Below are 13,570 nucleotides of genomic sequence, written 5' to 3'. Positions count from 1 at the left end.
CCTTTCATCAATGAGAAGCAAAGGAGAGCCAGGCTGATGGTTTCCAGAGACAATAAGGATTGGAGCATAGAGGACTGGAGTAGGGTAATCTTCTCTGATGAGTCTAATTTTCAGCTTTGCCCAACACCTGGTCGTCTAATGGTTAGACGAAGACCTATAGAGGTGTACAAGCCACAGTGTCTTGCATCCATTGTGAAATTTGGTGGAGGATTGGTGATGATCTGGGGATGCTTCAGCAAGGCTGGAATTGGGCAGGTCAATCTTTGCGAAGGATGTATGAATCAAGCCGCATACAAGGTTATCCTGGAAAAACAGTTTATTCCTTCTGCTCAGGCAATGTTCCCCAACACTGAGGACTTGATTTTCCAGCAGGACAATGCGCCATGCCACACAACTAGGTCAATCAATGTGTGGATGAAGGTCCAACACATCAAATCTCTGTCATGACCAGCCCAATCTCCAGACCTGAACTGTTGTGAACTCTCTTAATCCGATTTTTGAGGCAAGGCTCCCTCTGGTGGATACTGCTGGTAGTGGAGCTGGTCAACATGATGTTAACCCAACAACTGCAGAAGATAATTGGAGGAGTGGGGGTAGTGACTGGGACTACATAAGCAAGCAGACTTCTCTCAGTGGCTGCCAGTGATACTCCTTTCTTTGCTTATTGAGGATTTCTGTCTCCTGCCTGATCCTGCATTTTTCAGTGTCATTTGCTAAACCCTTTGCATCTGATTTTGCCTTGCTGTCAGGGGTCAGCTTGCTCCCCCAGGGGCTGCTGGCTCCTGCCCTGTATTTTTGTATCTTGTGTTTGTTTGCTCAGTCCCATGCTGTATTAGCCTGTTGCTAGCCGCCAGTTCACACCTGAGTGCTGATATAGTGAGGGCGAGGTTTGTGCAAACCTCAGTATTTTTGTACATCAGTCGTGTTGGAATTGTTAGGGTTTTTGCGTGATCTAGTCAGTGTGGGCCCCATCATTTGCTCAGTCTATTTTTGTCTGTGTTTGTGCTTCATCTTGTCTCACCGACAATATATGTTTGGGGGCTGTCTATTCCTTTGGGGATCTGCTCCGGGGCAGTTTAGATTTCACCTTTCTGTCTTTAGGCTTAGTTAGTCCTCCGGCTGTGACAAAGCGTTAGGGCATAGTAGGAACGCTCCACGGCTACTGCTAGTTGTGTTGTTAAGATCGGGGGTCTGCAATCCGCTCGGCGACCAACCTCTATGGTGTTCTGGTGGCAGAGCCTATTGCGCTCTCCTCCTCGGTGACCCATTCATAACACTGAACCCCTTTGAAAACCTCTGGAAGATGGAAAGTCACAAGCCATCAAACAAAGAACAGCTTAAATTTTTGTACCAGGAGTGGCAAAAGGACAGCCAAAAGCAGTGTGAAATACTGGTGGAAAGCATGCCAAGAAGCATGAAAGCTGTGATTAAAAATCATGCTTATTCCACAAAATATTGATTTTTGAACTTTTCCGGAGTTAAAACATAAGGCTACTTTCACACATCAGGTTTTCGGCGTCAGGCGCGATCCGGCGTCGTGCCGGAATGCCGGATCCGGCAAATGTTTTGTAAAACCTGATGTGCCGGATCTGGTTTTCTGCCGGATCCGTCTTGTTCTTGACAGACAAAACCGGATCCGTCTCATCCGGTTCATCCGTTTTTCTATCCGTTTTTCGACGGATTACGCCGGATCTGGTTTTTAAAATTGACCCTTGTGGCCTTCCGAACGGGATTGGCTACTGGAAAACTATATATAGCATGTTCCTACAGCCCTTCTTTGACAGGTTGTAGAGGAGAAAGTGCAGGTTGGAGAGAAGAGCAAGTTACTGGCGAAGATGGATGTTGTCATTGGAAATATTACCACTAGAAGTTCTGTGACGGTTTCAGTAATGAGGGACAATTTTGCACTATACTTTATGTCACCTCAAGGCAGAGTACACTGGCAGGATGACAGAGTGTGAAAGATTTGTGCCCTAACCAAACTTGTGTACCTTCTGGACCAACAGTATATACCTTTGCCAACCAAAGTTGGCTATCTTGTCATGGTCTTACTATTTTTAGCTTTAGGCCACAGGTGTGTACCTGGTTGTGTTTTATGCAAAGTATTTCGCCTTTTAACAAAAGTTGTGTACATTGTTAGGAAATCACCAACAATAAACACAACTTTTCAGGTGAAATACTTTGCTTCAAACACAACCAGGAACACAACTGTGGCAAAAAGCTAAAATTTACCCACAGTTATATACCTGGTTTTGAATACCTTTTTACCTTTTAAATACCCTGTATTTAACCTTTTTTTTAAACATATTTCGCCGCAGAAAGAAATGACAGACAACCAGTGTAAACAATAATTTAACTTTTATTTAAAATATTTTTTTTTGTGTAAACTGTTTTTAAAGTTAAAAAAACTTTTTTAATAAAGGTTTTAAACCAACCAAATGGGCATTTTTATTACAAAAAAAACATTATAACTCGGTGTAGTGTGGGGTGGAAATACTGCTGGAGGGGCTGCGGGACACTTCGACAATGGGAGTGTGGAGAGAGGACTGGGATCGTGGTGGGGAAGGAACAGTTAGAGGTGATGGTGTGGAAAAAGCTACAGAATGGGTGGACATGTGGGAGGCAGAAGAGGTGGTGGGCGGTGGAGTGGAGGGTTGGGCAGGGACTGTAGGAGCAGATGATGTTGATGGAAAGTTGTATGGGGAAGGAGTTTGGTACGGGGAAGGAGTTTGGTACGGGGAAGGAGTTTGGTACGGGGCAGGTTGCTGGAAGTGGGGAGATGTCTGGTACTGGGGAGGTTGCTGGTACTGGGAAGGTTGCTGGTACTGGTGAGGTTGCTGGTATGTAATAGGAGGGGGAGGATGGAAAGTGGCTGGAGGGGGTGCAGATGTAATAGGAGGGGGAGGATGGAAAGTGGCTGGAGAGGGTGCAGATGTAATAGGAGGGGGAGGATGGAAAGTGGCTGGAGGGGGTGCAGGTGGAGGAACTACAGTGGTGGGAGGTGGAGGTTGGGAGGTAACCTGCTGTAGAGCACCGTGGCACGAATGCATTACATGCATCTGCTGGGTAGGAGATAGTGTTGCCATGCGCTCCACAACAGACCTGAAAAAGGTGTGGTTTGGCGAAGATCTTGCTTCTGAATGCATGGTTTGCAGAAGTGTCTTCACCTCCAGAATGCTGGAGTTGATCTGCTGAAAGCCTGCGGAGATTTGCTCTGACAAGACTTTTAGACAGTTCTGGAAAGATGCATTCAGATGCAAGAACTCTGGCGCATAACTCTTTTCCTGACCCCTCTGCCGCTGCCGCCCAGTACCCGCAGGTGTACTAGAGGTGGCAGGGGCAGAAGGGTGGGGTAAAGGGAAAGCGATCTCCTCACCAGCAGCTTCATGTAATGTAGGCGGCCACGATGCTCCTGTGCTGGTGGATGGGACAGATGGGTCGAATGTGTGGGAAGGCTGGGAAGGTGCAGATGTACCGGGGCGGTCGAAGTGTCCCTCGGTGCCGGTCTCCTCAGGGATCGCCTCAGAAGGGTCCAATCGTGCAGGCTCCCGAGTGCTGCTCACCGTGCTGTGGAATAAAGAGAAAAAAAAACAATTAAAATACTGACATGGTATGGCCCTGGCTGAAAAAAAAAAGTTACATCTAACATTTTTTTTCACATGTGGTGTGTAATATTTACCTTCTAGTGACCATTGTTTCCCGGAGGAACGACAGGGCTTGTGCGTACTTGTACTTGCTCCTGCGTCCTCCAGATCCACTCGGGGCCCGCATCTCTTTATTGAACTCCTTCTTGAAACGATCCCTCACAGACCGCCACCGATTCACAATTCTGTTCCCTGAAACGAGAAAGGAGTGGTTAGTATACAACATCAGTGTTTCACAAACTCCAGTCCTCATGGTCCCCAGGGGTCATGTTTTCAGGATTTCCATAGTAAATAGAAATCCTGAACACATGATCCGTGGGGACCACGAGGACTGGAGTTCGGGAAACACTGGTTTACATCAAGCAACCGGTACTGTATATACTTACGCTCTTTAATCTGGGCCCGAACATCGAGGTCCTCCCAGCTGCCCACAAGGAGCGAACAGATTTCCTCCCAGAGTCGTCGGGTAACGATAAGGTCAGTGTGGCGGCGGTCAGCCATATTCCAGAGCGGCTCCCTTTCTCTGACGAGATCGATGAGGTGGTCCACATCGAGTCCTCCATCCTCACCGTCAGAGTCGGGAGCACGCTGTGAAGGCTGTTAAAGAAAAAGACAAAAATAACATAATTAGCCTCCACAAAAGAAATGAAATAAAAAGTGCAAAAAAAACAAAGCAAAAATATTTATACTTACACGCTGGTGACCGCCGCGTTGCTGTCGCCGACGACCCTGGGAGGCACTGCGAGGACCTCTTGGCCGAGCACCAGATTGGGAAGACTAGAGAAGAAAACAAAAAATGTTATGTCTTTGGATGTAGGCATTTGTTTGCTGTGTGTGGTCTGCAGAACATTGTTTTCTATGTGTTGTGTGTAGTGTGATGTTGTGTTTCTGCGTTTGATGCAAAAAACTTACCAATTGTGAGCCCACTCCAAGTGTCTGTCCACCCCCTCCTTCTTCTTCTGGGAGCTCCTCTTCATCTTGTGAATCCTGTTTTGAAATAAAAGGCAATGAATAGACATATATTACAGAGATGATGGATTTTGGAAATAAAAACTTACCGTCAAACGCTGACGATGCGAGGGAGGGCTCCCAGAAGATGATGTGCTGTCTTCCTGGTGGCCACACTCCATGCCTGTGGGTGGTGTTCCAGCTGCTGCCATTGCTGCTGCTGCTGCTGCATCTATTGGGCGGCTGTTGAATAAAGAGAAACAAAGGGCCAATGAATATCTTGATATTCAATAGCCCTAGTTAGGAGGAATGGGGGATTTGATAATTACCGTCTCTCATCTGCTGCTGGCCTCCCCTCCTCAGCATGTTCCATTTGCTGCTCCATTTGGGGTGGTGGTGGTGCTGATGGTGCTGCAGTGGTCTCCTGCCTTCTCCTGCTGCGCTTGGTTGCTTTCTTGGGTGGCATGTTGGGTGTGGCTGTGGGTCCCACTGTCTTGCTTTTATATATGTCTTGTGGGCAGAGCTACTGAGCATGCTCAGACCAAAAAACCGGATCCGGCCACCAGATCCGGCTTTCGCCGGATCAGGCGCATTGCGGCGCTCATAGGCTTTCATTGTGTGAAAAAGCCGGACGCGCCGGATCCGGCGTGTCCGGCTTTTTCGCCGGAGACAAAAAACGTTACAGTAGCCGTTTTTTCCAGACGCCGGATCGCGACACATTGCCGGATCCGGCGAAAACCGGATGAAACGCATGGCCATCCGGCGCGATCCGGCGCAAATGCAAGTCAATGGGGGGGAAACCGGATCCGGCATTGCATTTCGCCGGATCCGGTTTCTGTCAAAAGCGCCGGATCGCGCCTGACGGCGAAAACCTGATGTGTGAAAGAGGCCTTAGTATTGTTGTTTCTAAATGATTTGAGCTTGTTTTCTTAGTATTATTTGAGGTCTGCAAGCACTACATTTTTTTTTGTTCTTTTGACCATTTCTCATTTTCTGAAAATAAATACCAAATTTAGTGCTTGGAAATTCAAAGACATGTTGTCAGTAGTTTATAGAATAAAAGAGCATTTACATTTTACTTAAAAATATACATTTAAAGAGAAAAATCAGACAAACTGAACATTTTGCAGTGGTCTTTTAATTTATATATATATCTATATATAAATCTATATATATATATATATATATATATATATATATATATCACACGACAGGCTCCCACTAATTTCGAAATAGGACCCATGGGCCTCCTCAGGAAATTTGAACTGGATGTGCCTGCTACATCTACACTCCATAAAGCTTCAATCCTGGTACATTCTAGAAGACAAGCAAACAACATTATAAAAAAATATCTGTGTATAATGTTCACATAAGATTCAAAGAATCTGATAATTTATGTATATTTTTACTTTTATTGCAGTTCAAGAAATTATCATTTTAAACGCATGGTTTGACATGTTTCTCCAGATGTACTGTATTCAGGTTCTGGTTCTTTATAATTTTGACCTTCAATCTCAAGCTTAAGAAGAGAAATCAACTTCAAAGTAAGAGTGAAAGATAGAAAGACAACATCCATCCTAGCTGAAGCTTCATGGTTATCAACCGATGATAACATGAAAACTGTATGTTTGCACAACCTCTCAGTCTGTGTCCTACCTGTGACTTGTACTACCTGGCAAATATTTGCGTTGGGTAAGAACAAAGTTTGTTATTTTAGATTTTCCAAAAAGAGAAGTTATAAACTCCACAGAAAACTAGGTTTCATCTCATTAAAGACCAACCTGAGGCCAGAGGATTTCTCTGGATGAAAATTTGAAATCATGAAGCGTATATTATATCTCCTGTTATTACTATTTACTGCTGAAATACGAGGATTTGATCTGTTCATAGAAGAGTTCCCTGATTCTGCGGTGAGTGTTTTATATACTTTATTATATAGTTGCTATAATTTTAAGAGCATAAATCACATTGACGAGCTTTTTAGGATGAAAAGTTTTCATGCAACCTACTGTCTCCTTCCCCACCATGCTGTACAATGTAAGCCTGCAAGTCCTCTCCCCTCTATATCAGTCTGTGACTGTTAGTTTGCTTACTGTAAGTGATATCTGTAATTTGTATGTAACCCCTTCTTATGTACAGCACCATGGAATCAATGGTGCTATATAAATAAATAATAATAATAATAATGCATAACTCTATGATTCCCATGTCCCTCTAAAATACTAAAATTACCTATTACTTGGCATTTAATACATTTATTTAGTTGGCTATTATTTGTTGTATCTTCTACATGTGTAAGAAATGTTGATGGAAAGCAATAATGGCTAATTCCTACTGGCATTCATCCAATGTTTTGCACATCCTGAATGTGGCACTGCATCATGGAGGATCGTACCGGCAGCTAAGGCTACATTCACACATCTGTTGTAAACTTCTAAGTGCTATTTGCTTTTTTTACTGACAGCGTACTGACCATAGAGTTTCGTAGCTCAATAGCCATATCCGTTTTAAAATATGTATTAATTTTTCTGATCCGTGAGACTCAAAGAAGGTCCCATTCTCATCCGCCTTGCGGATCAAATTCGACCATTAAAGTCTTAAAAATGGATGAAAATCTGAAGTTATTCACGTTTAATCCATTTTCCAATGATCTACTGTTAATTAAAGTGGAGACAGGTTACCTCCTTCAGTTTTTAAAAACGGATGGAAAAAAATGGATGCAAACCAAAGGCATTGGGGACGGCACATAAAAATTAGTCTGTTTTATACCATTTTAAAAATAGACATGTGTGAATGTAGCCTTACAATGGGTCTGAAATGTAGTTGACCAATTAATGGATACAATTATGCATCTTTACGCATTGTAAATTTTGCTCTATGAATGCAAATTTTCAGGGTTGCAAAACCTTTTCATCTGTTAATTAAAGGAATAATGTGGTGCACACATTAATAGGTCCCACTCCTGACTCTATCAATCTGTGCCCCTCTATTTGACAAGGTTCCCACACTGCATTATGATTTTCACTTTTGTACAGCAGCTATTTACTCTGATTTATCTTAAAGACTAAACATGACCGCAGACATGGAATAGCTGATGGCTGCTAATCATCCAGTGAACAGCTATGATCACTGGTCCCCAAGTACACGTAAACCCGTTACCTAGACCCAGCATATATGTTATTATCAGAGATTGATGATTGTCGGCACCTTTTCATGCAGCCATTCAGTACATGCACCCTGCACCCATCTGTACAATATTGGGCTTTGAGTGAGATTAGGCTTCAAACCAAAGGTAAAAAATGGCTACATTTTGTAAGTGAGTGACATGGGAGACAGTTTTGGCAAGATTTTGCAATATGTTAGCTTTTGTTCTTTGAGATAGTATTTCTTAGTAAGTATATAAAAAGGTAAAGAAATATTGAACAAATGCTACTTTATATACTGCCTTAACAGGTAATCCCACTGTAAAAATTGAATATAGTCTATTAAATCTATGAACCCTTTTAATCTACGTTATAATAACAATTCTATTTAGCCTTTATGTGTTTTCTGTAACATTATTTCCTCCTTTACCCTACGTCTGCAAGGTACAGCTTGGACATGTTTTGCCTGAGAAGTGTAACATTCATTTATGGTAGAACCTTGTTAAAGGGAACCTGTCACCAGATTCAGGCTGTTGGATGCACGGGCAGCATGAACCCAAACCTGGCTGTGTGATTGCAGCCAAGAATGACTTTCTCTGAAACTGCGGCATTTCAGAGAAAACATAGTTTCAATTGTCGCCAGGGACTCCAGGGAGAGATCAGACTAGTCTGACGCAGCCACCGATGTTTTCTCCCTTATGTGTACATAGAAAGAGACCTGTCAATCACCTGGAATGGGGCAGGAGAAGCTTGCCGGGGGCAGAAGCTGGACGAGTCACATCTCTTTTTATGGATTTTCAAACTATGTTTTCTTGAAAGATAGAACAGCTGGGCTCTGATTAATGTTGCCAGTCATTCAGGCAGAATGATAACACCAAAAGAGAAAACGAAGGAGCAAAAGATCCAAAAAATACCAAATTTTATTAAACTATGAATAAAAAGCATATTTCATAGCAACACCATGTACTAATTTATAAGATACAGAGTACATAAGGGGAGGAAAATACCTATCCCTAAATACAAAAGGTCATGGTTGTGAATAAAGGAAGAACTGTAAAAGGGTCACAATAGCCAGATCCAAAAGCAGCAATGGCCCATAATCTTAATGGCCCTCGATGTGCACCATATAAAAGGATTAAATATCCCATATAATGAGAAGTAGGCAAGTTCCAAAGTGCAACATATCACCATACCGTGTGCACATAGAAGAAAATCACCAGATATATGCTGCCAGTATACCTGTAGTCATGCTGCCACCTGGTTATGTGAGCCTGTAACACACCCCAACGCGCGTTTCACAGCCTCTGCAGTTTCATCAGGAGGTAAGTAAGCACCATATCTGGCCTCTTATATAGCCCCCACATAAGTCTCTGACCACCCACAGCTGTGTACGGCGCGTCACTGCCATGTTGTGACGTGGTGAGGAAGGCGGCGCTCAAGACACGCGTTACAGAGTCACATGGTCTGGTCATGTGACCGGGCATGTTGCCATGCAACACGACGCCCTCTAGAACACCGGACGCCTCACCGCAGCACAGCGCATGCGTGGTGCGCGCTCAAGCCTGTGGTATCAGGAAGTATCTAAGTCTGTTCTAAATGGATATCCTGGTGGGAAATGGCTGAACCTAATATCGCACTCATATATCAACAACGGAGTGCAACAAAAGGGCTAATATTAACATATATAAACATACATATTACCCCATCTTAATTGACATACATAATCTATATTTAGATCTAAATCCATAATGGACAATTACTTTGTTTATAAGTACATTATAAGTGCATAGACAATTAAACACCTAAATATACAATAGTCTAAACGTACTGCAGCTATATATAATGATATCAATAGATCAATAAAAAATGCAGTCAATAAGCTTCAAATATAATATTTATAATAACTAGATATATAATGTACATCAATATGTCAAATCTACCCTATTGCAAAAGAATACCTGACATTAATCTATGTTAACATCCACAATTAAATCCTTAATAATACATTAGTAATGGGATACATAGATTATTGTACATATTCCAAAAAAGGCAAACAGCAAATTCATCAAGCTTCTTCCATGTCTGGTATTCTAGAGGGTAAACGGTACGTAAATTCACTCAATATTTTTCTCTTTTCATCCGAAGCCATTCCCCATCATCTGAGTCCACAGGACAGTATCTCTAGTAGATAAGTAGGTGGTAAACAAAAGGTATTGTCACACTTAGCGATGCACCAGTGATCCCGACCAGCGATATGACGCGGTCAGGATCGCTGGGGCATCGCTAAGTGGTCGCTAGTGAGCTGCCACACAGGCAGATCTCACCAGCGACATAGCAGTGGTCGGGGGTCGTTACTTACCTGTCAGACGAGGAGATGAAGATGCCCTCCCGCCCGCGTCCACGCGCCGCTCGTCGGCGCCACAGAAAGCCCAGCAGGAAGCTGACGACGAGAAACGGTCCAGGACGTTCTCGCGATCAGCGATAACCAGCGGGGGAGCCGGTCGGAGGTAAGTATCAGACATAGCGATATCGCTAGCAATATCGCTATAACGTCACAAAACCAGTGACGTTATAGCGATATTGTTAGCGATATCGCTTAGTGTGACAGGCCCTAAACACCCATGCACGGCACAGAAATCAGAACCTCATTGTGCTGATATTATTAAAAAGGATTTAAAAACACACAGTCAATGATTAACTCACACAAAAATTAAAATTTGCGCTTACTATATAAAGGACTTGAAGCTCAATGTTTCATTAAGGCCCTTAGAAGCACATGTATCAAGCACAACCATCCATTTGGTTTCTTTTTTAAGTAGTTCCTTCTTATAGTGGCCCCCCACGGACACCTAGTTGTACCCAGCTATCCCTTTAACCTTTAGCCATTTAGTGTTACTTTTATGACACGCACGAAAGTGTCTCGGTATGGTTTTCAGGATAGTCAAATCTTCCACCATTGCTGCATTCTTAATATCCCTGACATGTTCCAAAATCCTTGTTTTCAGTTGCCTAGTTGTCATTCCAACATGAGCCCACAAGGACAAGAAGCATAATATACAACCATATCTGTGGTACACGTGATATGGTGTGTGATGGTATATGTCCTTGTAGCCTCACTATTGCTGAAGGTGAATGCCCTCTTAACATATTTGCATGCCGAGCAATTCCCGCATTGAAAATTTCCCCATTTGGGACCAGTTCGTTCTGAAAAGAATGATTTCTGTGGGGCCACATAATGGCTCAGTGTCAAAAGGTCTTTCAAGTTTTTGGATCATCTCCAAGTAACGCTCAGATAAGCTGGTAGAAATTTACACAGGTCTTCATCAGCCCTGAGGATCGACCAATGTTTTCTAAGTATATCCATAATATCTGTCCACCTAGAGTTAAATGTCGTTATAAGACGCACTGGTTGTTCTGCTGTTCTTGTCTTTTGTTTTTGCACTAATAGCTGACTTCTAGATGTAAATTGGGCCCTCCTGTATCCAGCCCTAATTGTTCTATGGTTACCCCCCCTTTGTTTAAGGTTAGAAGAAAGAGTCTTAGCTTGTTTCTGAAATTTGTCATCATCCGAGCATATTCGCTTCATGCGCAAGAATTGACCCACCGGTACCGCCCTCACCGTCTGCGGGTGATGTGCCGAAGTGGCATGCAGGAGAGAGTTTGTTGCTGTAATTTTCCGAAATACATCAGTAGTGATGAAATTAGATTCATTGATCTCCAACATGACATCCAAAAATTCAATTTTCTTTTTGCTATATTTGAAAGTTAATTTGCTGTTTAGCTGGTCATCATTCAATTTCTCTATGAATGAATTTAGGGATGTTTCGGAACCCTGCCATATAAACAATATATCATCGATATAGCGAGACCATGAGATCACGGCAGGGAAGTCCTCCATATTATAGACAGTTTCTCTTTCCCACAGCCCCAGGAACAGATTAGCATATGAGGGCGCACAAGTCGCCCCCATAGCTGTGCCCTGGAGCTGTAGGAAAAACCTGTCCTTAAAAGTAAAGAAATTGTGTGTCAAACTATATTTTAACAAATCCAAAATAAAATTAACCAAATCAATACCCAAATCAGTCATATTTAGGAAGGACCTCGATGCCGCGATCCTATGGTCATGGTATATCGATGTATATAACGACTCTACATCACATGTTACTAAGAACATGTCATGTTCTAATTGTATACCATTGAGTCGTGTCAAGATATCAGTCGTATCTTTAATATACGAAGGCAGGGTTTCCACACATCGTTGTAAATAAAAGTCGATGAACCTACAAACTTTCTCATTAAGGCTACCTATTCCCGAGACGATGGGGCGGCCCGGTGAGTTATTCATATCTTTATGAACTTTTGGTGTCAAATACAATGTTGGAACCACTGGTGATGTGGTAGTTAGTTGCATTGTCTATGCACTTATAATGTACTAATAAACGAAGTAATTGTCCATTATGGATTTAGATCTAAATATAGATTATGTATGTCAATTAAGATGGGGCAATATGTATGTTTATATATGTTAATATTAGCCCTTTTATTGCATTCCGTTGTTGATATATGGGTGCGATATTAGGTTCAGCCATTTCCCACCAGGATTTCCTTTTAGAACGGACTTAGATACTTCCTGATACCACAGGCTTGAGCGCGCACCACGCATGCGCTGTGCTGCGGTGAGGCGTCCGGTGTTCTAGAGGGCGTCGCAGTGCATGGCAACATGCCCGGTCACATGACCGGACCATGTGACTCTGTGGCACGCGTCTTGAGCGCCTCCTTCCTCACCGCGTCACAACATGGTGGTGACGCGCCGTACACAGCTGTGGGTGGTCAGAGACTTATGTGGGGGCTATATAAGAGGCCAGATATGGTGCTTACTTACCTCCTGATGAAACTGCAGAGGCGGTGAACAGGTGTGTTACAGGCTCACATAACCAGGCGGCAGCATGACTACAGGTATACTGGCAGCATATATATGGTGATTTTCTTCTATGTGCCACACGGTATGGTGATATGTTGCACTTTGGAACTTGCCTACTTCTCATTATATGGGATATTTAATCCTTTTATATGGTGCACATCGAGGGCCATTAAGATTATGGGCCATTGCTGCTTTTGGATCTGGCTATTGTGACCCTTTTACAGTTCTTCCTTTATTCACAACTATGACCTTTTGTATTTAGGGATAGGTATTTTCCTCCCCTTATGTACTCTGTATCTTATAACTTAGTACATGGTGTTGCTATGAAATATGCTTTTTATTCATAGTTTAATAAAATTTGGTATTTTTGGATCTTTTGCTCCTTCGTTTTCTCTTTTGGTGTTATGATTTGAGTTTGAAGGGATCATTATTTATGATGATATGACGTTTATATTCGTTTGGATTTACATTCAGGCAGAATGAATCTAGTGACAGGTTCTCTTTATGAAGGCCTTCTAATATGTCTAAACAAATTATTTCCTTCAATACATTTTCAATATAGAATTACATGTGAACGCATGCAAACCATAACTAGTGGCTCTTGATCACTACAGAACAAATATACTTTCAATTATGACATATCATGTTCAGCCACATTAGATATGATAGGCTAAAAGTCTATTAGGAGTCATATGGTGGTAATTTTAGTGCTGTTTGCTATAGATATAGTCTCTATATGATATGCCTGGTGCCAATGATGCACAGCATTATTTAGATCTGCCACCAGTTAGGAAGTCACATGGAGAAGGTCTCGGAGCCACATTTTGCTCTTCAGCTACTGGTTATGGAATATTGATTTGGAAGGTAATTTGTGAAATAATGCAATCAGGAATTAGTTTTTTGAAGTGCAGCTG

General features: G+C 42.5%; 1 protein-coding gene across 1 annotated transcript in view; it reads left to right on the top strand.

The window, feature by feature from the left end:
- The first annotated feature begins 6,315 nt into the window (after positions 1-6,315).
- The window catches only part of ITIH2 (inter-alpha-trypsin inhibitor heavy chain 2), a 72,493-nt gene continuing 65,238 nt past the window's right edge, over positions 6,316-13,570 (top strand). The window contains exon 1 of the mRNA XM_073589033.1: positions 6,316-6,502. Within this exon, the coding sequence (XP_073445134.1) occupies positions 6,413-6,502 (90 nt within the window). The 5' untranslated portion in view covers positions 6,316-6,412. The remainder of the gene's footprint in view (positions 6,503-13,570) is intronic.

The sequence above is a fragment of the Dendrobates tinctorius genome, unplaced genomic scaffold (genome assembly GCF_039654945.1).
Source record: "Dendrobates tinctorius isolate UK_male_01 unplaced genomic scaffold, ASM3965494v1 ptg000105l, whole genome shotgun sequence".
In the NCBI taxonomy this organism is placed as follows: Eukaryota; Metazoa; Chordata; class Amphibia; order Anura; family Dendrobatidae; genus Dendrobates; species Dendrobates tinctorius.
Note: the sequence above shows the minus strand (reverse complement) of the source record. Positions and strands in the feature narration are given on the sequence as shown.